Below are 23,827 nucleotides of genomic sequence, written 5' to 3'. Positions count from 1 at the left end.
GGGGCAGGATCTCCTCTCTCCATCTCTGCCAATGCTGCTTTGGATGTGGCCCAGGCTGCCATTGGCCTTCTCTGCTGCCAGTGCCCATTGCTGGCTCTTCACAGAGAGAGTGATTTCCCAATGGAATGGGCTGCCCAGGGAGGTGGTGGAGGCACCGTCCCTGGGGGTCTTCAAGAAAAGCCTGGATGAGGCACTTAGTGCCATGGTCTGGTTGATTGGATAGGGCTGGGTGCTAGGTTGGACTGGATGAGCTTGGAGGTCTCTTCCAACCTGGCTGATTCTATGATTCTATGATTCTCTCCCACCAGCACCCCACTCTGCAGGAATGCTCTCAGTCTCATCCCCCCAGTCTGGACTGGTATGGAGGGTGCCAGGATGGGAGGCCACCTGCAGCCCAGCAGGCATGGGCTGGCTCTGCTTACCCACAAGCACATCCACGGCACTGCTCCAGTGCTGCCCACGGCTGTTGAAGGCACAGCAGAGGTAGGTGCCCGAGTCGCTGAGCTGCGCCTGGGCCACCTGGAGACCAAACAGCAAACGCCAGCAGTTATGGTGAGTCTGCACCCCCTGAGGGCATCTGCCCAAGGCACCCCTGCTCCTGCAGGAACAACTCTTGCTGAGGCCTCACTGCTCGCCTCATCTGAGCTTTCCCACAGCTGCTAGCCACAGCTTCTGGAGTGCAAGAATATTCTGTCCAAATGCCTTCCCTCCTCTCTGCAGCACCCTGGCAGCCTGTCCCAGCCATATTCTGCCCCTGAAGCCACTCTGGGAAAACAGAGCATGGCCAGCAACAGCAGGCTGCTCATCTGACCCCTGAGGTGACTGTTTCTCAATGCCTGATCATGTCCACTGCTCTCCCTTGGTAAGTTTTCAGCTCTTACCCACTTCTCTTGGCATAGGACAAGAGTCAGAGCAGTACTGGCTGGTAAGGAGCTCTGTGGTTCTCCAGCCCAAGCTCCTGCTCAGAGAGGAATCAAAGACAGCAGTGGGTCAGGCTGGCCGTGGCTTTGTGTAGTCAAGTGCTGAAAACTTGCACGGGCAGAGCTGCAGCTGCCCCTTGGGCTGCACGGCAGCACCACTCACCTCCAAAGGAAGAACCTCTTCCTAATCCCCACCCTGGACTTGCCCAAGGAAAGAGCAATCTGGACCATCCACCACTCTAAAACCACCCTGCTGAGCAGCTGTCTTGTCTTCCTTACCCTCCACAGGATGCCCCAGAAGGACATTCCCAGGGCAAATGGATGCAAGCTAGAGGGAGGCAGATTCAGATTGCAAGAAATTCTTCACTGCAGGGGTGGTGAGACAGTGGCACAGGTTGCCCAGGGAGGTGGTGGAGGCCACACCCCTGCAAGTTTTTTAAGCCAGGCTAGATGTGGCTCTGGGCAACCTGATCTAGTGTGAGGTGTCCCTGCCCATGGCAGGGGTCTGGAACTGGATGGTCCTTGAGGTCCCTTCAAGCCCTGAAAGCTCTGTGGTTCAATGAAGTCTGCCTCAGGAAGACAGCCCTGAGTCACCCTGAGTCACCACCTTCAGCTGATGACCCAGAAAACCCCAGAGCTGCTGTTGTCCCCTGACTCCTTTGTGTCAGGAGTGTCCTCACTTTGCTGCAGGCTGGCACCACACAAAACCAACAGAGAGCTGTGCCGAAAGCCCTTGACACATCTCTGATAGGCTACTCCTGAGAGCACCGTTGAAAGCTCATCAGATGTGTTCCCTCTTCACCCAGCATGCTTCAGGCAGCACCAAAGCACCAGGGGCACATCTTGAAGCTCCCTCACAGCCCTGTCACGTGGCACAGAAAGAGCTGGTCAGGAGGCTGCTCCTCAGGGGCTGGATGTGGGGAGGCTGGACAAGGGGAGGCTGCTCTCTGCCAGCACTCACCTGAGCACACAGACCAAAGCACACTTCAGCCCTGACAGGCAGCTGCAAGCCAGGCTGAAGGACTGGCAGTATCCAGGATGACAGTAACACCACTTTCACCAGGCCCTCCAAAGCCTCTGAGGCTCTCCAACCTCTCTGAGCTTCTGCCATCACCCACCTCAGCAGCCCAAGTTTCTGAGCTACCCCAAGGCAACATTACCCAGAGCCTTTTTTTCTTCTGGTGCTCCAGCAGGTTGCCGTTGTGGTACCACTGGTAGTTGGGGGCTGGCACTCCCATGGCAGCACAGCGCAATTGCAGTGGACTCCCCACCTCCAGCCTCTGCTCAGTGGGGTTGAGGACAATGACAGGTTCTCCTTGCCAGAGTTGAGGGGGCAGCCCTGTGAAACAGTGGTACAGAATGGGTCCTCTCTCCACCAAGCTAGTGCCCATCAGCCTCTGGCAGTCCTGTGCAGCCTGTCAGAGCACCCCAAGGTGCTGTCCCACAGGGTGGCTCTGGCTGCATCACCACTGCACCCTTCTGTCTGGGAGCAGGGAACCCTTGAGTGACACCCACCACAGTAAGGGACACACCAAATCCCTGCCTCTGGCTTCTCAGACCTGACTCTTGCCCTTTTCTGCCAAGGCCAGCCAACATGCAGAGGGTAGCCAGCCCTAGAGTTATTTTTGCTCAGCTTGGAAACAGCCAAACTCGCTCTTCCAGCTGCTCTGCCCACTGCAAACTGGCAAGGCCCAGTGCAGCGCTGGGAACACCCTGGTGAATGCTCAGCAGGTGGGGCAGGCACAGACAGATGAGGGGTTTGGGACCACCACAGGAACCTGAACCATCCAGAGGACGAAGAGACCTGGCTCAGAGCTGCAGGCTGGAGCAAACCTGTATTGTGCTTTGTGCTCTGGGAGAAAACAACTGCCCCTGGAGCTGCCCCAGACACTGCTGCAGGGCTGAGGAAAGGACCAGCTGCCGCAGAGCAACCAGACAGGCTCATACCTCTGGCCACACACTGGTGCACCTCCACCTTCACCCAGTCAGAGAAGATGCAGTTTCTGTCGAGGTCATTGACTCTGCAGGTGTAGAGCTGGGACTGCTGGGCAGTGATTGGCAAGTCTTGCTCGGTGGCACCTGGGATCTGCTGGCAGACAGACTAAAGGGAAAGCACAGGCAGTAGGTACCAAGGCCTCCCTCAGCATTGGTAGGGGAAGGCACCAGCAGGCCAGTTTCAAGAGCAGAAGTGGAACTCCCTGGTCTCCCCCCTCCTGCAGCTGCTGGGATGCAGACAGATTTTGTCCATTCCATTTTCATGAACAAGGCCCTGAGCAACTTGATCAGGTGTCCCTGCCCAGAAGGTCTTGAAAGGCTCTCCCAACCCAAACCATTCTATGAGTCTGCCCTCCCTCGGTACCTGCACAAGCCCTTGGCACACACGCATCCTACTCCCTCTCCTGCCGGCCCCCTGGGTCTCACCATCTCTGCCCACAGAGAGACAGCTCCACCACCGCGGGCTGGCACCCGGCCTGGTGCTGTGCCAGGGACACCTGTGGAGCCTCACCTGGCGCTGGCAGAACCATTGGAAGCGCAGTGCCGTGCGCCCCTCGGCTCGGCACCGCAGGCTGAAGCTGTGTCCCACGGGCACGGCGACGGAGATCGGCTGCTCAGTGATCACGATGGCTGAGGAGGGACAGGGCACGGAGGTGGCAGTCGCCGGCCGGGCACGACTCCCAGGCTCGCTCCCACCGCGCCGGGCTGCGGGACTCGGCCCTCGGCGCCCATGCCGGGAGGAACGGGCGGAAAGGGGATTGGGCAGGGCCGGGGTGCTCGGCCGCCCGTGCCCAGGGTGCCTCCGCGGGGCATCTTCCGGGCGGGCCCCGGCACCCCGCGCAGGGGACGCGACTCTCGCACGCCGCGGGGCACGGCGGGGCCGAGCTGCGCGCTGGCTCCCGGCCTCTCACCTGCCTGCATCGCTCCCCCGGCGGCTCCTGGGCGGCCGCCGGCCGAACCCGCGGCAGCTCCTCTCGTGGGGCGGCGGCAGCAGCACCTGCGGCGGGCGGGACGGCAGCGCCCGGAGCTCGGAGGGTGGCTCGGGCCCCGGGCCCCGGCGGCGGGCGGGCATGGCGGCCTGCGGGGCGGGGCGGGCCTAGCGCCGGGCGCTGACTCGCAGGGCCGTGGCCTCAGAGGCTCCCCCGCGACCTGCCGCCGGCCCCAGACCGCCCCCACGGCCGGGCCCCTCGGGGGCTGCCTGTCGGGGCGGCGCCGCACGGCCTGGCATGCTCCGGCGGGGACGCTCCTGCCGGCGCCTCTAGCTCGGGGACCGAGGCGATCTGCGCCTCCCCTGCCCGCGGGTGTCCTCGCTCCATCCCCACACGTGTCCTCATCCCGTCCCCACGACTGACTTCTCTCACAGCCCCATAGCGTACTCCTCGCAGCACCACCAGTGTCCTTGACCCTATTCCCACGGGTGTCCTCACTCCCACCCCACAAGCGTCCTCGCCCCTTGCCCATCAATAACCTTACTCCCACCTCCACGCGTGTCCCCGCTCCCTTCCGCATGGACGCCCATGCCTCTTCCCCAGCGGTGCCCTTTCCCCTGTCACAACAGCTGTCCTCCCCGTCCCCACAGGTGTTCCTGCTGATGTCCCCACGACCGCACTTCCACACATGCCCACGACCACCCTCGCACCCTCCCCGCAGCATCTCTGCCTTCAGTCCCCACTCCGCACAGCTGCCCTCACCTCTCTCCGAGTGCCCGCGGCCCCGAGGCTCATGGTGGAGCCGCAGCAGCGGTGACCCTTTCCACCAGGCGAGTGGCAAGCCCGCGGGGCTGCTTCCTCTGCGAAATCCCCGCCGGCTGGGGATCACGCGGCCGGGGGGAAGTGATGCTGGGGCAGCCCGCCCCGAGGTTGCTCAAGGCCACCCAGACCGCGGCGGAACCGGACAGCTGGGCAGCAGCATGGTGGTGAGCGCCAGGACAAGCTTCTGCTGTGCTGTGACCTTCACCGATTAAGTCAGGGCAAGTAAGGGCAGGATCCTTAACCCAAACCTTTCCAAAGATGGGAGGACCACGTGGAGAGGAGCTGGCAATGGTGAACAGAGAGGTGGGGGTGACCAGGGAGTCCTTCCCAAAGGCCTTTCAAGGACAGGGCAAGGACCATGACATGCTCCCAGGGGGATGAAATAGAGCTCAGGACTCGTGGGGCATAACTTGACTGGCTTCCAGCCCCAGAGGGCAGACAAATATCCCCATCAGTCTGGCTTCTCCCCAAGTCAATGGCCCGGGGCAGCAGGTCTTTATGGTGCCAGAAGTGATGGAGACCAGGACATCATCATGACGGGGACCTCATCACCATGGAGAAGCAGCTGTGAGAGAGACTCTTGCTCCCTGCTATTTCTCCCTGCTGGGGCTGCAGCAGCGGCTCTGATGGGGGCTGGCCGAGGAAAAGCAAAGCCGACAGGGATGTCTCTCCCAGGTGCCTTCCGTGCTAGTGCAGAAGGGTGCAGGCAGGTCTCCAGGATGGTGGAGAGAAGCAGTCATGGCTGAAAGTGGTCATGGACCACCTCCACAGGATTCTCTGGGGAACCTGGGACAGAGCTGAGCCATGCCATAGCACAAGCATGGCTGAGGGAAGCCCTCCTCTTGCTGCTTTTCTCTTCTAAGGGGTGGGAAGGACGATGGTGGCAAAAAGCCAAGCCCAGCAGAGTTGGTCCTTCCTTGTCCTTTCCTCTGTGCAGGGTGGGACAGTCACACCATGCTCCTGCAAAGGCACTTCCCTGCAGCTGAAGATGACAACTGTGGTTGATGCAGCATCTTTTCAACCAGCCAGAGGTTGCTGTGCTGCACAAAGACCACTTCTCTGGCCTTCAGAGACAGCATCCACCAACCCCCCAGACAAAAGGTCTGTCATGCTTGGCTGCTGTGAGAGCCCTGCACAGCCTGCACCAACATCAGGTGAAGAACCAGGGCTGAGAACTTGCTGACATAAGTCACAGACCGCATTTAGGAGGGATCCATCAAGCACATCTTGCCCAGCCCCTTGCACTCAGCAGGGACACCTCCAGATGTGAGCAGGCTGCCCAGAGACGCATCCAGGCTGATCCTCAATGTCTCCAGAGATTAGACCCCAACTACAGCCCCGGGCAGCCTGTGCCATTCTCTCCCCACCCTCACTTTGCACAACTTCCTCATGATGTCCGACTCAACTCTGCCCTGCTGTCTGGAGTCCTTTATACCCCTAAATTCCTCTCCCTCTGTGGCTTGAATGGGAGAGGAAAAGACACCTGGTTCCCCCGCCTTGCCCTGCAGGTGTGAAGGGGGCAGCAAGGGGCCCTTAGGTGTAAGGGGTGCCCGTGCAGTGCCCGCGCTGGGATCGGGCTGGGACTGGCTGTGCCCTTTGCACCTAGGTGTGGTAACTCTGCTCTGTGTCTAGGGAGGGTATAAATATTGGGGGACTTCCCGCCTTGGGGTTCCTGCCTTGGAGTTCGTTCCTGCCTGAGAGATCCTGCCTGCCTGAGCGTTCGTGCTTGCCTGAGCCTTCTCCCCCCCTCGCCTGGCCTGGATACAGACAGAGCGCAGCGCTCCAAAGGACTGCTACAGCCATTACTGTCCTTTGTGCAGACCTTAACGACCCTTGCCGACTCTTCTACGGCTTCAGAAGAGAGAGAGAGCCCAGGCCGTGGGACCAAGCCAGCCTGACCGTGAGTGATTCTGGCTCAGCTTTATTATTAAGTGGGAAACGCTGTTCATTAACAGCTAAGCCTTTTCCAACTTCTGACTTCCAAAATAGTCAGACTATTGATGGCATCCTGTAGATCTTCTCGAATGAGCTGAATCTGGTAATGAAAACTAAAATGGTTTCTGTCTCTAGTTTTGGGGGTGGGTTTTTGGGAAAATAAAATAACTCTATTTTTGTATAAAATTCCTGATTCAGCCACATTAATTCCCTGCCTCCACAACACCTGCTCCACTTCCAAGCCATTGCCCTCAGCCTGTCCCCACAGGCCCTTCTGAACAGTCCCTGCCCAGCCTACCTGCAGCCCCCTTCAGGTACTGGAAAGCAGCTCTGAGCTCTCCTTGAAGCCTTCTCCAGGCTGAACAGCCCCAACTGTCCCTGCCTGTCCCACCTCTGATCATCTTCGTGGCCTCCTTTGGACCTGTCTCTCTTGTGTTGGGGTTGTCCCTGCCCATGTCAGGGTGGTTGGGAGATGACCTCTGAAGGTCCCTTCTACCCTGAGCCATTCTGTGATTCCCTGCCTGGTTCCTGCTGCCATACTCATGCTCTCTCCTGCCCAGGGAGGATCAGCTCAAAGCCTGCTGTTGTCCCCAGCCTGCAGCTCTCTGCTCATCACCTTCCTCCTCTGCAGCAAAGGCTGCTGTGCAGTGGTGGGCAGACAGCTGACGCACAGCAAACCTGCTCCATCCATCAGCCCTGTGCTGGAGGGATGTGGTGCCACTGGCACTGTGGTTCTGCTACACCATACAACAGCTTGACAGGCGAGACAGAGGTGGAACAGGAATAAATCCCATTTTATTGCTTGTTACGTTTCCACTGGGCATTAAATCACTGCTGGGAACAGTCTTGACATGCACTCACCTTGTGCAGCCAGCTTTTGTGCTGTCCCTTTTCATGTGGAGCCTGAACAGACACCGTCACAGACCTTCTCCCAGGCACCCAGAGTAAGCACCAGGCTGCCAGGTGAGGTACTCCTGAGGCTGATATGAGGAGGTGGCTGCAGCTGTGGCTGCACAGAGCAGTGCTACTGGCCAGGGTGGCAGCCTCCTGCCTGCTTGGAGCAGGAGGAATGGTAGAATGGGTTTGGTTGGAAGGGTCCTCTAAAGGTCATCTAATCAAATCCTCCTGCATCCAGCAGAGACATCCCCAAACAGAGCAGGTTGCTTAGAGCCCCAGACAACCTGACCTTCAGTGGTGCCTGTATGAGGCAGCTCCCACTTCTCTGGGCAATCCGGGCCAGAGTCTCAGCACCCTCAGTGTCAGACATTTCTCCCTTCCCTCCACTCCCAACCTTACCAGCCCCATCTAAAGAAGGAAGCACCAAAGCAGAGGAGAAAATCCAGCAAGGTGAAGGAGGAAAAAAGAGAAGCAGAAAGAGATTAAAGTTCAAACCAAAGAGATTCCAGTTCAAACCAAAGAGATTCCAGTTCAAACCATCCCCCCTTGCCCTGCCACAGCAGGTCCTGCTCAGAAGCCTGTCCCCAGCTCTCTGCTCGGCCCTTTTACGTCTTCAGCTGATCCTGAGCCACGTTGGAGCGCGAGGAATGCCCCAGGGCAAGGCGAGGGTTAGGGTGATAAAACTAAACCGGAGCACCTTCCACTGCGTCCCTGAAGGCCGTCCCGAAGCGGCAGCGGCAGCGGCAGCGGCAGCGGCGGGGCCGGCCCCAGCCCCGGGGCCCCAGCCTGCGCCCCTGCCCCGCGCGTCACGGCGCGGCCGCCCCGACTGACAGCGGCATGTGCAGGGCGGCTATAAACGGCGCTGGGCGACGGCGGCCAAGAGGCTGCGGCAGCGGAGCCCGGAGCGCGCCATGGGCTCCTCCCGCCGGGCCCTCGCTGGCCTCTACGGACGGGGAACGGGCGACGTGGAGGGGGCAGAGGAGGCCGAGAGCGTGGCCTGGGCCTCCCGGCCGGACCGGCGCAGCTACCTGCTGGGCATACGGCCCCAGAACAGGTGAGGGCGGCCGGGCCGGGGCGGGCCTGGGGGAGCCACGTCCAGCTGCTGCCGAGAGAGCGCGGGGCCGCCTGGGCTGGGGACGGGGCCTGCGAGACACCTCCCAGCGGCAGGCTGCGGGCGAGGCGCGGGGGAAGCGGGCCCGGGGGCACGGGAGCAGGGCGGCAGCGGAGCGGGCTGCCGGCAGCCCAGGCTGTAAGGCAACACCGCGGCCCCGGCAGCCCCGGGGCCTTCCTCTGCTCCAGGGCTGCTCCGTGCTGCGGAACTGTTCGTTTGCTGCGAGCCAGCCCCTGGCGTCCCAGAAACGGCTTTGCTGTGGGGCAGAGACTGTCGGCGTGGGGCACGGTGGGGTGCCAGGGCAGGAGTGAAACCGCTGGCCTGGCCCCCGCGTCCTGGCGGACACCAGCTGCTGTGGCTCACCAGTTCAGGCTGCTCGCAGGGCCCTGCGCTGCCCCCCCGGCGGTGTTACCGGCAGCAGGATGTGAGCAGGGCCCCGCTGCGTGTGTGCCTTATCTTCCTGCCCGAGAGACATTGCTACAACGCGGACACAGGCTGGGCGGTGATGGGGACAGCATTCCTGGGCCGGAGGGGGCTGTGCCGCAGCGGGGCCGTGCTCGCACAGCAGCAGGCACGGCACTCACGCTGTCAGAGCGCCCCGGCGCAGAGCCAGCGCAGGCAGAGGTGTCAGTGGCTGTGCTGGGGGTTCAGATAAAGCCTCTACATCACTTTGAATGCAGGAGGAATGCTCTGCAGTCTGGAGCTCTTGAAGCGAGCCTGCCTTTTCCCTCTTGATGGTTTATAAATAATCCATCGCCAGCGTCTGGAGTGTTGATGCCTCAAAGAGCCAGAGATTGGTAAAAATAAACACAGCACCAAGAGATCTAAAAAGTGCTGTGTGGAAGGCAGGTGTGAAACTGGGGTAATGCTAAAGGGAAGTTTCCTGAACTCAGCTCCTGTGTGCCTGTATCACAGCTTGTGACCTGATTGCAGTCTACTTGCAGAACAGATCCTGTGGCACCTTTCATGGATTCACAGAAGGGGTTGGGTTGGAAAGGACCTCAAAGCTCATCCAGTCCCAGCCCCCTGCCATAGGCAGGGACACCTCCCACCAGCACAGGTTGCTCAAGGTCTCATCCAGCCTGGCCTTGAACACCTCTAGGCAGGGGGCAGCCACAGCCTCCCTGGGCAGCCTCTGCCAGTCTCCTCACCTGCACTCTCAACAGTTTCTTCCTTCTCCCCACTCTCAGTCTCCCCTCTCCCAGCTCAAAGCCATTGTCCCTCGGCTTGACACTCCTGACCCTTGGCACAAGTCCCTCCCCAGCTCTCCTGGAGCCCCTTTAACTACTGCAAGGCTGCTCTGAGGACTCCCTGCAGTCTTCTCTCCAGGCTAAACAGCCACAACTCTTCCAGCCTGTCCCTACAGCAGAGCTTCTCCAGCCATCTGATCACTGCCATGGCCTCCTCTGGACCTTCTCCAGCAGTTCGACATCCTTCCCATGCTGGGGGCATCTTCAGTGCCACCAAATGCCCACACAGTACCCACAACCCACCTGTGACCTCCGACCACACCATGTAAAGCAAATCACAGAATGGCTCAGGTTGGATGGGACCTCAGAGCTCATCTGCTCCAACCTCACCACCATGCCTAGGGACACTTCTTACCAAGACTCAACTGGCCAAGGTCTCACCCAGCCTGGCCTTGAGCACCCCCAGGCAGGAGGCAGCCACAGCCTCCCTGGGCGGCCTGTGCCAGATTCTCATCACTCTCCTACAGCAGAACTTTGTCCTCAGCTCCAGTCTAACCCTGCTCTACCTCAGCTGCAAGCCATTGCCCCTTGGCCTGTTCTAGCCCCCCTCATGGAGTCACAGGATTGAGTCATTTGAGGCCATTCTGCGGACTGCAGGAGGAGAGGTGCTGAGGTGTTTAATTGCCTGTAGCTTGACCTTTATTCCCCCTGAGTGTGTTCAAGTTGCAGCTTCAGTCAGTTTAACCATGCAGGAGAGTTCTCCAGCACTGCATGCAACCCCTGCAGTGCTCACAGCCAGTTTCCCCAGCTCCCCAAACTTTCCTCCAGGCTGCTGAGGAGGGCCCAGAGCAATGCAGACTGCCTGGGGCGAGCCTGGGCTCCTCTGGCTGGCTCCATGCTGCAGGTCAGGCAAGCTGAATCCAGGCTCTGTCTGCAAAGCGCTGAGGCTTGAGCACCTTGAGCTTGTCAGGCTGGGTAGGTGCACCCTGAGTCCCACCCATGGGAGCCTAATGCCTTGCAGGCAAAGGGGCACTGGTGCCACATTTAGATCAGCAAAGCACTTGATCTCCACAGCTGGCCCAGTCCCTTCTCTGACCCACTGCTGTACTTGGTGGCCAAGAAGGCCAGGGGCACCCTGGGGTGCATTAGAAGGCCTGTGGTTAGAAGGTCCAGAGAGGTTCTCCTGCCCCTCTGCCCTGCTGAGGTCACATCTGGAATACTGTGTCCAGTTCTGGGCCCCTCAGCACAAGAAGCAGCTCAGGGAAGTGCTACAGAGAGCCCAGCCCAGAGCCAAAGCTGCTGCAGGCAGTGAACTTCTCCTGTGAGGCCAGGCTGAGGCAGCTGGGGCTGGCAGCTGGCAGCAGAGGAGCCTGAGGGCTGCCCTCGGAGCTGTGCTAAAGGTGTGCAGGGGCCCAGCCAGGCTCTGCTCAGGGCTGGCCAAGGGCAGCACAAGGGGCACCGGGTGCCAGCTGGAGCAGAGGAGGTGCCACAGGAACAGGAGGGAGAGCTTTGTCCCTGGGAGGGTGCTGGAGGCCTGGAGCAGGCTGCCCAGAGAGGTTGTGGAGTCTCCTCTGGAGAGATTTCCAAACCCATCTGGATGTGCTTCTTTGTGCCCTGTCCTGAGTGGGGGGCAGGGGGGTTGGGCTGGATGATCTCTGGAAGTGCCTTCCAGCCCCTGCCAGTCTGTGACTCTGTGCTGGTCAAAGCCTGTGTCAAGGTCGTTTCATTTTGCCTGTTGCCTTCAGTAGCTGTCCCTTCTGTTGCAATGGCAGAAGGGAACAGATCCCCTCCAAAGAGCAGAACTGACCTTTCCCTCTGCTCATGACACCTTCGAGTTTCTCTAATGAGATAGGGAGGAGCAACAGGAATGTCTCATCTGCCTGCACAGCCTTGAGAGCACCTGCAGCTTCTGAGGGCTTGAGCTGGGATGTGAGCACTGCCTCCTTGTCTGTGATTCATGGAATCACAGAATGGGTTGGGTTGGAAGGGATCTTAAAGACCATCCAGTTCCATAGGCAGGGGCACATCCCACTAGCCCAGGTTGCTCAAGGCCTTGTCCAGCCTGGCCTTGAACGCCTCCAGGGAGGATGGTGTGGCAGGAAGGCCTTCAGAAAGCAGTGATGAGTTTAAGCCCAGGAACATCTGGAGAGCTTGCCTGGGAGAACTCGACGAGCAAGCTGGGTTGCATACCTCCAGGAGCAGGTAATAGGCAGCAGTTCTCTTGAACTCAGGACATTGGATTTGATGGGCTTGGTGCTAACAAAGCTGTGAGACAGATGCTGCAGCCACAGGGCTGTGGAGGAAGGTTGCCCTGGTGGCTAGAAAGCAAAACTGCAAATTTGCAGCTGAAGAAATTTTTTTTTCCCCAGGCTTCTCTGCCTGTCTATCAGTGGGGTGAGCTTCACTGAGGCTCTGCTCTGCTCTCCTCGCTCATCCTTAAGGCAGCAGAAAGTGCAGTGACATGGGAGGGGTGGTCGCAGACATGGCAGTGGCTTCATGAAAGCACACCAAAGCTAGAAATCCAGCTGGGTGAGGAATGGCTGAGGGCAGCCTGGAAGGGAAGGCCTTGGGGGTGTCAGTTGGTGCCAAAGTGCCCAGCAGCCAGCACTGCTCCCAGCCCAGAGGCAGCTGTGTGCTGGCTGCAGCCAGAGCAGGGAGAGCAGCAGCACAGGGAGGGGATTCTGCCCCTCTGCTCTGCTCAGCCCTCACCTGCAGCACTGCCTGTGGCTCTGGGGCCCCAGCACAAGAGGGACCTGGAGCTGCTGGAGAGGGTCCAGAGGAGGCCATGGAGGTGATCAGGGGCTGGAGAAGCTCTGCTGTGGGGCCAGGCTGAGGGAGCTGGGGTTGATCAGCCTGGAGAAGAGAAGGCTGCAGGGAGAGCTCAGAGCAGCCTTGCAGTAGCTGAAGGGCTGCAGGAGAGCTGGGGAGGGACTTTTGGCAAAGGCTGGGAGTGCCAGGCCAAGGGACAATGGCTTTGAGCTGGGAGACTGAGAGTGGTGAGGAAGAAGAAACTGTTGAGAGTGAGGGTGGGGAGAGACTGGCACAGTCTGCCCAGGGAGGCTGTGGCTGCCCCCTGCCTGGAGGTGTTCAGGGCCAGGCTGGATGAGGCCTTGAGCAACCTGTGCTGGTGGGAGGTGTCCCTGGCCCTGGCAGGGGGTTGGAGCTGGATGAGCTTTGAGGTCCCTTCCAGCCCAGTCCAGTGCATGGTTCTGTGGCATTTACTGGGCAGGTCCTTGCCCGTGGGCAGCAGCTCGGCGCCGCAGGACAGTGACTATGCTGAGCTAGGGCACAGCCAGCAGCAGCTGCTGCTGAGGCCTGGCCTGCCCCTAGACCTTTGCTCTTCGGTGGGAGGTGTTGGGTGGTTGTGCTTCGCAGGCCCCGGTCACAGAGCACTGCCCTGTGAGCTGCACCAGTGGGGCGCAGGAGCTGCCAGCCTGCCCGGGCACTGCCCTGGCTGCACGCCTCGGCCGTGGCTGCAGGCTGCTCTGCAGGTGTCCTCTGGGTGATGGAGAAGTCTTGTGCAGGGAGGTGCATTTTTATCTGCAAACTTCATCTGAGTCCTCGGCAAACTCCTTGGAGGTGGACAGGGCTGCAGAGGTACTGAGGGCACTGGAGCAGCTCTGTGAGGCCTCAGCTCTCTGTGAGCTGAGAGGGTTGGGGCTGCTTGGTCTGGAGAGAAACAGCCTGAGGGGGACCTGATCAGTGCTCATCAACACTTCAGGGGTGACTGTCAGCAAGGTAGGATCAGGCTTTGTTCAGTGGTGCCCAGGGACAGGCCGAGGGGCAGTGGGCACAGACTGGAACATCAGAAGTTCTCTCTGAACATGAGGAGGAGCTTCTGTAATTGAAGGGTGCTGGAGGCCTGGAGCAGGCTGCCCAGAGAGGTGCTGGAGCCTCCATCTCTGGAGGCATTCCAAACCCACCCAGATGTGTTTCTCTGTGACCTGCTCTGGGTGACCCTGCCTTGGCAGGGGGGTTGGTCTGGGTGAGCTCTGGAGGTCCCAGCCCCTGCCATCCTGCACTTCTGTGTTCTGCACCTCTTTGTCTCTGCAGCTGTCTTCTCCTTGGCCTCATTACAGCATTGCCTCCTTGCTTAACTACCTTGCTGCTGTGCCAGCTTCACCATAGGTGGCTGTTTCTGGAGTGCAGTGACATTCATTGCCTCTGCTCTGCTTCTGGGCTCTCTCTTGCTGTCATGGCAGTGGAGCACTGCAGGCTGCCTTGTCTGGCTGGCAACCATGCCTGCTCCTGCAGTCCTTGCCCCACACATGGTCTCAGATGAAGGTAAAGGATCTGTTACTAAAATAGAGTGAGCTGAGAGCCCAGGAGGGCTTGTTTCCTGGAAAGCATGGTGAGCTTGCCTAGGGCAGAGAAGGTCCTCTGCAACCTCTTCTGAGATCTTACTGTTGTCAGCAAGTGGTGCAAATCCCCAGAACTCCCCTGTGGTACCCGGGGGAGTTCAGTCCATTGGCTTTGTTGGGTGGAAGTGTCCCAAGCTCTGGAAGGAGAAACATCCAGTGCCTACTGGTAGGGCAAGAGTCAAGGCTGGTCTGTGGAATCTCTAGGACAGAGAGGGGGTCTTGTCCCTACTGCTGTGACCTCACAGCAGCTAAGACTCACACTTGTTCAAGGTGATCAGGGGCAGGAGTGCCTCTGCTGTGGGAACAGGCTGGGAGGGTTGGGGCTGTTCAGCCTGGAGAGGAGAAGGCTGCAGGGAGACCTCGGAGCAGCTTTGCAGCAGCTGAAGGGCTCCAGGAGAGCTGGGGAGAGACTTTGGAGAAGGGCTGTGAGTGCCAGACTGAGGGACAATGGCTTTGAGCTGGGAGAGGGGAGACTGAGATGGGAAAGAAGAGGGGAGATGAAGAAGAAAGTCTTGGTGGTGAGGGTGGGGAGAGACTGGCACAGGAGTCCCTTCCAGCCCAACACACTCTAGGATTCTGTGATCATTCCGAGTTCAAACATACAGCTCTGAGCCCCTCTCAGAGCACGGCAGAGGCTGATCCAGGAGCCTGTATCTTGGTTTATCACCTTCTACCTTCTCTGTCGGTGAACTCCAGCTCTGAACTGTTGCAGGCAGTTCCTGCTCATCTCCACTCGGTCACCGCAGCAAGCACAAGCACTGTCTGCAGCTCCCGCATGGCTTTGTTCTGTGACCTTGACGGGCACAGACTCCATCCAAGGTGTTCCCTGCAGCTCCGCGGCACTCACAGCTGCCTTGTCGTGAGAGCCTGATAACCACTGCTGTGAGCTGGGAAACAACCGCCTCCTGCCTCTGCTTCAGGGCCTAGATAAGGAGCAGGACACATGGCAGGAGAGGAGCCTTAAATATATATGTGGGAAAACTTCACTCAGCTGTGGAATCACAGTCACAGAACGGTTTGGGTTGGAAGGGACTTCCACAGGGCATCCAGCCCAACTCCCGCACCCAGCAGGGACATCCTCCACCAGAGCAGGTTGCTCACAGCCCTGTTCAGCCTCACCTTGAACGTCTCCAGGCATAGGGCCTCAACTCTCTCCCTGGGCAACCTGCTGCAGTGTTCCAGCAGCCTCCTGCTGCAGAACTTGTTCCTCACATCCACTCTCAATCTGCTCTGCTCTCATTTCAAACCACTGCCCCTGCTGCTGTCCCTGCAGGCCTTTGGGCACAGTCCCTCTGCAGCCTGCTTGGAGCCCCTGTCAGGCAGCTCTGAGGTCTGCCTGGAGACTTCTCCAGGCTGAACACCCCCAGCTCCCTCAGCCTGTCCTCACAGCAGAGCTGCTCCAAGCCCTCAATCATTTCCATGCCTCCTCTGGCTCCTCTCCATGTCCTTCCTGTGCTGAGAGCTCCAGAGCTGAATGCAGCCCTGCAGGTGAGGTCTCCCCAGAGCAGAGCAGAGCAGAGGAGGCAGGATCCCCTCTCTCCATCTCTGGCCATGCTGCCTTCGCTGCAGCCCAGGCTGTGTGATGTGGTACAAACATTTTGCTGCTTCAAGCTGAGAAGACACTCAAGTGGATTGTGTTTGTCTGGAGGAGATTAACCTTGGGGGTAGAGAGATCCATGTGGAATCTTATCCTTTGAAGTCTGCAGGTGCAAACCAGACTCAACAGTGTCAGGAGTTGGAGTGCCAGCGAGATGGAGCATCGCTGGGGCTTCCCGTGGCCACCCCTCTGGCCTGGCCTGCCATGGAAAGGTTGCCTGATCCTCAGGGGGCTCTTTTCAGCAGCTCTTGTGGCTTTGAGCAACCTGGACTAGTGGGAGGTGTCCCTGCCCAGGGCAGGGGGTTGGAGCTCAGTGATCTTTAAGGTCCCTTCCAACCCTGAGCAGTCTGTGACTCATCATTTCGTGGTTCTGCCATGCTGTTAATGCTGTCTCTGACAGAGCAGACCTTGGAGCCCTCAGCTGGGCTGCCCCTGGCAGGTTCTGCTCTTCGCCTGCTGTACTGCACAGCTTGTGTGGTGCTGTGGAGGAGCACTGAAGTGTCTCAGTGACTGCTGCAGCTCAAGCAGCTCAACTCTAGGCACTTGTGCATAGAACCTTAGAACTGTTTGGGCTGGAAGAGCCCTCCCAGCCCACCCAGTCCAACAGCAGCTGCTGAGCACCACCATGGGCACCAAACCATGGCCACAAGTGCCATGGCCACATGGATATGGAACACCTCCAGGCATGGGGACTCCACTACATCCCTTAGCAACCTCTGCCAACCTCTGACCACTCCTGCAGGAAAGAATATTCCCTCATCTCCATGTGAGGGTGGAGCCACTGTGAAGCCCATTTCGAGGTCTGAGCTCTTGTCGGCTTCCATCTGAGGGCATGAGCTGGCAGGAGATTGATTTCTTCATCTCAAGGAGAAGCATTGGAGAAGAAGGAGAATTTCCTGCAGTGATTGCTTGGGAGGGTTCAAAAAGCTGTGGGGTTTCTGTCTGTGTTTCAGACAGAGACCTTTCCAGAGCTCGGGGGGTGATGTCCCAGTCTGGGCCATCAACCTGAGCGGTATTTTTTAGTAATTAAAAAGGAGTGAGTGGTGTTGACAGTTGTGCCTCCTGCCCTGGCAGCAGGACTGAAGTGTGGCAAGTGCATGAAAAATGAGGCAGATGTCTGCACTGCTGGGGAAGAGAGAGGAGCTGAAGGGCAGAGCCCTTCAGAGGATGATGAATGTCCAAAGGGGTTTGAAAGTATCTGAGAAACAGCAATGCAAAGGACTGAGGCTGGGGAAAGTACCAAGCAGAGAGGTAGAACTCAGTCACAGCTTGCACTGGATTGGGAGGGACGCCAGTGTCTGCCCACCCTCACTCTGCACAGCTTCCTCCCAATGCCCAACCTAACTGTGCCCTGCTCCAGTTCCAAACCGTTGCCCTCAGCCTGTCCCCACAGCCCCTTCTGAACAATCCCTGCCCAGCCTGCAGCTCTCCTTCAGCTACTGCAAGGCTGCTCTGAGCTCTCCCTGCAGCCTTCTCCAGGCTGAGCAGCCTCAACTCTGCCAGCCTGTCCCCACAGCAGAGCTTCTCCAGCCCCTGATCACGTCCTTGGCCTCCTCTGGCCCCTCTCCAGCAGCTCCAGGTCCCTCTTGTGCTGGGGCCCCAGAGCCGCAGGCAGTGCTGCGGGTGAGGGCTGAGCAGAGCAGAGGGGCAGAATCCCCTCCCTGTGCTGCTGCTCTCCCTGCTCTGGCTGCAGCCAGCACACAGCTGACTCTGGGCTGGGAGCAGTGCTGGCTGCTGGCCACTTTGGCACCAACTGACACCCCCAAGGCCTTCTCTTTCAGGCTGCTCTCAGCCACTCCTCACCCAGCTGGATTTGTGCTGGGGATTTCCCCCCTTTAGACTTTGATTCCTCCAGCTCAGAGGTGTTCCTCAGGCTCGGGCAGGCGTTTGCCTTCACCCAGCAAATGACATGGCCTCAGGCTTGCTCTGGGGGAGTCGCTGCTGCTGCTGTTCAGCAGAGTCCTGCAGCCTGTGAGCTAATGAGTGTCTGGGAAGCTGAGGACACAGCTCAGTCCCAGGAGGACCAGGGCAGGGTTGCTGTGTCTTGCTGAGGTGCTTGCAGGGGTGGGTTTGCTGGCTGTGTGAAGGTGGTGAAATGCCAGCAGGGCTGGGCCCACTCAAGCACTCGGGATCGAACTTTGCTCACTGCCGGCTTAAAGTTCTCCTGTGAGAAGCTCCTGAGCAGATTGAGGCTAAATTTCAGTAAGGTGGATCTGTGTGCCCCCAGCCCCCTGAGGGCCAGGCTGTGTCTCAGCACTGGGGTGCGGGAGGCAGCCCTGAGGCTGCCCTGATCGCAGTGCTGAGCACAGGGGTTTGTGGCACAGCTCCCCCTTGGCTGATGCTTGCTGTTTGGGTGATTTGCTTTATGTCCCACCGCAGACACCTTCCCATTTGTCTTGTGCAAGAGCAGCATGATTAAGTCCTCCCACTGCTGCCTGTCCTGCCCTTCTCCAGCAAACCTTCCAGGGTCCTGCCTGCTGCCTCCTCGGGCAGAGCTCAGCTCCTTAGCGTTCCCGGAGCCTAACAGAACATGTTTCCTTTGCAGCAGTGGGCAGATTCCGTTTGACTCATTAAGAAGCATTGAGACAGTTGAAGTTCAGGAGTTGTGTTTCCAGATAGACAGAGCTGCCTGGGAACAGCCTGGAGCACAAGGTGGCTGCCGCTGCCCCTGGACTCCCTGTTGGAGGTCATGCTTGGGAAGGCTGTGGAGGAGGAAGTTGCTTGCCCTGGGGAGCCAGGGCAGGGTGAGAGCAGCTGGAGGTGCAACTTGAGCTCTCCAAGCTGTCGGGACAGCTGGGAGTGATGAGGACGAGGGGGCAGGGCAGTCACAGGTAGTGCAGGGGCATGCCCTGAGTGCTGCAGGGGACTTGGGGCACAGAGGGGTGCCCAGGTGGTGGCACTCAGCTGGAAAGGCCACATTCCACTGGCGCCTGCACAAGGTCAGCATGCAGGATGGATCAGGTGCTGCTCTGCAGCGTGCTGTGGCTGCTGTGTGACTTTTCCAGCCGGATAACCTCAGATCCGCTCATCCTCTGGCTGCCTGAGCAGCACTTGGCACTGGGGAGGGATCAGGATCGTGTGGCTGGGGGTGGAGAGGGTGAAGCTGCTGCCAGGAGGGCAAGAGCCAGCCCCGTCTGGTGGGTTAAGGCTGCTCTAAGTCCTTGGTTCAAGTGAACCTCTGCTGTCGTTGCTCTCCTGAGCTGATGGAGAGGAGCTGGTGGAGCCCTGTGGGGTGCTGTGAGCTCTGCAACGTGAACCTAAAGCTGCCTGAGTGAAGCTGCAAGCTGAGAACTTCCACTGCTTGGCCTGGGGGCTCTGCTCCACAGGTGGAAACACAGAACGGTTTAGCTTGGAAGGAACCTCAGAGATCATCTACCCCAACCCCCTGCATGCCCAGGGACACCTCTCACTTAGACTTGGCTGCCCAAGGCCTCATCCAGCTCAGCCTTGAACACCCCCAGGCAGGAGGCAGCCACAGCCTCCCTGGGCAGCCTGTGCCAGGCTCTCACCACCCTCACACTGCAGAACTTCTTCCTCAGCTCCAGTCCAGCCCTGCTCTGCCTCAGTTCCAAACCATTCCCCCTTGGCTGTCTCTGGAGCGTTCCTGCAGGATCCCTTCAGGCACTGACAGCAGCTCTGAGATCCCCGTGGATCCTTCTCCAGGCTCTGTGGTTGTGCTCTGTGGTTGGCAGGAGCAGTTTTCAGAGACTCTGTGTGGTTGTTTTCAGGGCAAGCCCTGAAGTTCTGCTGAGTTCTGTGCCCCTGGGATTGGCACAGAGCCTGGCTGCAGTGGTTTGGGTGGGAGCCCTGGGGAAGCAGCTCTTGTACCCTTGTGCTCTCCTCTGCAGCACTCAGCGTTGGGTGATCCTTGGGGCCTTTCGGCAGGAGGCCGAGCAGCTCTGCTGTGAGGCTGACTCCTCACAGCCTAGAGTGGCATCGGTGCTGCTTGGCTGTGTGCCAAGGGTGTTGCACAGCCGTGGCCAAGGTAGAACCACAGAATGGGCTGGGTTGGAAAGGACCTCCAAAGAGCACCCAGTCCAACCCCTGCACTCAGCAGGGACCTCCTCCACTAGAGCATGTGCAGAGCCTTCTTGAACCTGACCTTGAATATCTCCAGGGTTGTGGCCTCAGCCACCTCCCTGGGCACTAAGCTAACTGATGACCAGCTGCTACCTCCTTAGTTTGAGCCTTCGATTGCCCTGAAGGTGGTGTGGGATTGCCTGGAGCCCTTCAGCTGCTGCAAGCCTACTCTAAGGTTTCCCTGCAGCCTCCTATTCTACAACCTGAGCAGCCCCAGCTCTGCCACCCTGTCCCCACAGCAGAGCTTCTCCAGCCCTCTCAGTATCTCCATGGCCTCCTCTGGACCCTCTCCAGCAGCTCCAGGTCCCTCTTGTGCTGGGGCCCCAGAGCCGCAGGCAGTGCTCAGGTGAGGGCTGAGCAGAGCAGAGGGGCAGAATCCCCTCCCTGTGCTGCTGCTCTCCCTGCTCTGGCTGCAGCCAGCACACAGCTGGCTCTGGGCTGGGAGCAGTGCTGGCTGCTGGGCACTTTGGCACCAACTGACACCCCCAAGGCCTTCTCCTTCAGGCTGCTCTCAGCCATTCCTCAGCCAGCCTGGAGTTGTGCCCTGGCCCAGCATCTCCCGGGGTGGATTTGCCTGCTTTGAGCCCAGTGCTTCAGGTGGTGCATGGAAGGCTCAGGTGCTGCTCCTCGGAAACTTCCCTGGCCAGGGTTCTCAAGGGGCTCTAACCTGGGGCTCTGGGTAACGACCATTTCATTCCTGAACAGCCTGATGGTTTCAGCAGGCAGCGTGGCTGGCTGGTGCTGGCAGCAGCCTGGGCAAGGCAGCTGCACCTTCTTATAACAGGAGCTGTGCCCTCTGCCACCCAGCTGATCATTAATGCCTCTCTGTCCTGTTTCAGTTCCTCTCCACCCTGCTCTCTTTAATGGTCTTTATGCTGTTTTTTGCTTAGCTTATCAAGCAGCAGATTCTCTCCCTCCAGCTTAGGAAGGTAAAAAACTACATTGCATTAAAACTGCTCTGACCAAATCACTTGGCTGGACCTGACTGCACCTGACTAACCTGTCCTGCCTTGGTACTAACCCCTTAGAGACAGAGCTGAGGTGATGCTAATAGCCTGGTCGTGCACGGTTGGTGCCTAACCCCTGCTGGCACTACGGACAGCACAGTGGTGCTCAGCTCTGTGTTAGGGCGCAAGGAACATTTCTCGTCCTTAGCCCAAGGGTGGGTGTTGAGCCACTTCTGATGTGAAAGGGAGGCTTCCATACGGAGGCACTCAGCGTCTGGGGAGCCTGCCCCGAGGCTTTCACAGCACACAGAGGGGTTTTGCTCCCCCTGCCACCCTGTGCCTTGTGAAGATCCTCATCCATTCCGACCCTGCCTTGCAGGGCTGCACTTTGCCTGCTCTGAAAATCGGCTGGCAGTACCAGTTTGCTGCAGGAGCAGCCTTGGAGCTGTGGGACTGCTCACCCAAAAATCGAGGATGGCAGACTCGGGCTGCAGCTTCTGGCTCCTCAGCTCCCCTTTTTCTGCAGGCTGCTTCTGCATGGAAGTCCCCCTGATGTGAAAGGCTACTGAATCACAGGGTCCTGCCTGGGCTGGAGGGCTGCTGCTGCGGCAGGGGAGAGAGTCTGCCCCTTTGTACTGGATTTCTGGAATGCCAGTAATGCCTGGTTTAGAGAGCGATTGGAACTGGATGAGGCTGTGGCAGCTGGTGGAGACACCTGAGAGCCCCCCACTGCTTCAGTCTCTGAACCTTACACGTCAAACACCCTGGGGTTTGGAGAGGTGGCATAGACCTGCCAGGGCTTCCCGACAGGGGGGCCTCTGGGCAATGCTCCCCTGCTGTCCCTGCAGAGCCTGAAAAGCCTCCCCAGCATTCCCAAACCATTCAGTAGCCTTTGGGGTTTGCACCGAGTGGGACCAACCTTACTCCTGGTGCCACCTGCCGAGCCTGGTGGCCTGGCACTGGGATTAAACTTGGTCCCAAGTGTCACTGTGTGTGTGTGCATCACCTGGGTGTGTTTTAAGATGCTGATCTGTTTGCTCTCCTGCTGAAGTATGAAATGTTCTTTGATGCTTGGGAAGTTCTTGATGTGGATCCAAAAGGCATTTACTGGTTTAGGGCTGGGGGTCTGTATCAAAGGGGGCATCAAGCCCCCACCAGTAACTGCCTTGGTACTGGATTGTCTGCCTTGCTCTTTGGGAGTGGGAGTTTTGCCTCCTAGGGTTGGAGTATGGAGAAGTTTCTCTGGTTTGAAACAGCTGTTTGCCCCCTCAGCCCTCTCCTGGCCCTGTAGTTGTGTTAAGAGCTGCTTGTCAGGGCCTGGGGCCCACTGATCTCCAGAGGAGTCTGAGCTGTGGCACCTGCTGTGTACCCCACTCCTGTGTGCCGGGGTGCAGGCAGTGCTTGCAGCCCTCTTTCAGCAGATGAACCCAGTCTGCAGCAGCTCTGCCTGCCCCTCTGCCATGTCCTTACACAGCTCAGAGTGCCTGGGAGCTGGCTGAGACTCCCACTGCATCCTGGTTGTTTGTACCCAGGGGTTCACCTCCCTGGGCCTGTCCCAGCCCCACTCTAGCATGACGCCAGAGGGGAAATGCTTGTGCCGCAGCCTCCAGGTAAGTTTGCTGGGTGGATGGAACAAGCAGCTGCTGTGGCTGGGGCTCTGCTGGCACCTTCAGCCGTGCAGGTCAGTCCCTACCAGTGCAGCTAACTCTGCTGGGTGGTGCCAGAGGCGAGGTTCCCTTTGGTTTTCTCTGCTTCCTCGGCAGGCAGAGCAGCAGCAGCACCCTGCTTGCCTGCCAGCCGAGGACTGCTTGGGAGGCCAGGGTCCTCCTGCAGCCCTCACCGCTGTGCTGTCAGCCTCTGGTTCAGGGCAGGAGCAGGCTGGGGTTTTGTCCCACCTTTTGCGTGTCTCACCCCGGAGCCAATCACTCGTTTGAGGAATGCCTTTCACTGCTGGAATTGCACAACCAGGGCTGCCAGAGTTGCTGGCTGTCCTGAGATCCTTGCCCTTGAGGCCTGAGGGTCCTGCTCTCCCCACGTATAAATGTGCTGTGTTTTAACTGCAGAGGGCAAAGGTAGAGAGATTCTTCCCTTCCACAAGCCCCAGAGCTCCTACCTGAAGACTCAGTTCCTTCTGTTCAGAAAGCCCAACTCTTCCCAGGCCTCTCTGCAGCAGGGCTGGCAGCGATCTGTTGCTGTCACTGAGCAGTGCTCGTGTGGTTGGGGACTGAAAGGCCCAGCTCTGAGCTCCAAAGGTGGCATCTTTGGGCAGCTCCTGGCTGTTGGGGGTGTCCCAGTCTGGTCCCATGGGGTGTACACAATGTGAGTGCCCACACAGGAGGTTCAGCAGGGAATGGATGCCAGCCTCACACCTACGCCCTGAGCTCAGAAAGCCTCAAGCCAGGGTGGAGGGCTCCTTCCATGAGCATCAGGCAGCTTTTCTTCATTCAGAGCCCCCTGAGAGGGCTGCCTTTGGGAGGCTGAAATTGCTCATGCAGTAAAACACCAACGCCCAGCACACCACTGCTGGAGCAGTGCTGGCAGAGGGAAGCTGACACTGGCAGGGTCTCCCCTGGAGCCTGCTGGCTGAGCAAGTTTGCCGGGAGAACCACAGAATCCTTTTGGTTGGCAGAGGCCTTTAAGATCCCCAAGTCCAACATAAACCCAGCACTGCCAGGGCACCACTAACCTGTGGCTCTCAGCACCGCAGCTCCACGGCTTTGAAATCCCCCAGTGATGGGGACTCCACCACTGCCTTGGGCAGCCTGGGCCAGGCCTTGACAACCCTTTCAGAGGAGAAGTTGTTCCTCATGGCCAACCTGAACCAGGCACAGCTTGAGGCCATTTTCTCTTGTTCTGCTGTAATCAAGGACTGAAACGGCTCTTGATGTTCCTTATCCTGGTAGCCACCAAGGCTAGGCCAAAGGGGACATCTGTCAGAGGATACTGCATTGACAGCCACCTTAGGAGTGCCAGACCAGTCCCATGCCCTGCCCAGGACTGGGCCTTGTGAGCATCCCCAGGGTTAGCAAAGGTGGGAGGGCAG

General features: G+C 58.9%; 2 protein-coding genes across 5 annotated transcripts in view; one reads left to right on the top strand and one right to left on the bottom strand.

The window, feature by feature from the left end:
* The window catches only part of LOC135182745 (mucosa-associated lymphoid tissue lymphoma translocation protein 1 homolog), a 29,053-nt gene extending 24,345 nt beyond the window's left edge, over positions 1 to 4,708 (bottom strand). For 3 of the 4 annotated variants that reach the window (XM_064157137.1, XM_064157138.1, XM_064157139.1), the window contains exons 1-5: positions 3,827 to 3,980; positions 3,427 to 3,545; positions 2,868 to 3,021; positions 2,081 to 2,259; positions 423 to 519 (exon numbers count right to left, since the gene is read on the bottom strand). In XM_064157137.1, the coding sequence (XP_064013207.1) occupies positions 423 to 519; positions 2,081 to 2,259; positions 2,868 to 3,021; positions 3,427 to 3,545; positions 3,827 to 3,836 (559 nt within the window). In that variant the 5' untranslated portion in view covers positions 3,837 to 3,980. Of the gene's footprint in view, positions 1 to 422; positions 520 to 2,080; positions 2,260 to 2,867; positions 3,022 to 3,426; positions 3,546 to 3,826; positions 3,981 to 4,606 lie in introns of those variants that run through there. The other variant, XM_064157136.1, reaches the window with a different exon arrangement.
* Positions 4,709 to 8,310: 3,602 nt separating this feature from the next.
* ALPK3 (alpha kinase 3) overlaps positions 8,311 to 23,827 on the top strand; it is a 38,014-nt gene continuing 22,497 nt past the window's right edge. Inside the window, exon 1 of the mRNA XM_064157135.1 lies at positions 8,311 to 8,552. Coding sequence (XP_064013205.1) covers positions 8,410 to 8,552 — 143 coding nt within the window. The 5' untranslated portion in view covers positions 8,311 to 8,409. The remainder of the gene's footprint in view (positions 8,553 to 23,827) is intronic.

This window comes from Pogoniulus pusillus, chromosome 17 (genome assembly GCF_015220805.1).
Source record: "Pogoniulus pusillus isolate bPogPus1 chromosome 17, bPogPus1.pri, whole genome shotgun sequence".
In the NCBI taxonomy this organism is placed as follows: domain Eukaryota; kingdom Metazoa; phylum Chordata; class Aves; order Piciformes; family Lybiidae; genus Pogoniulus; species Pogoniulus pusillus.
Note: the sequence above shows the minus strand (reverse complement) of the source record. Positions and strands in the feature narration are given on the sequence as shown.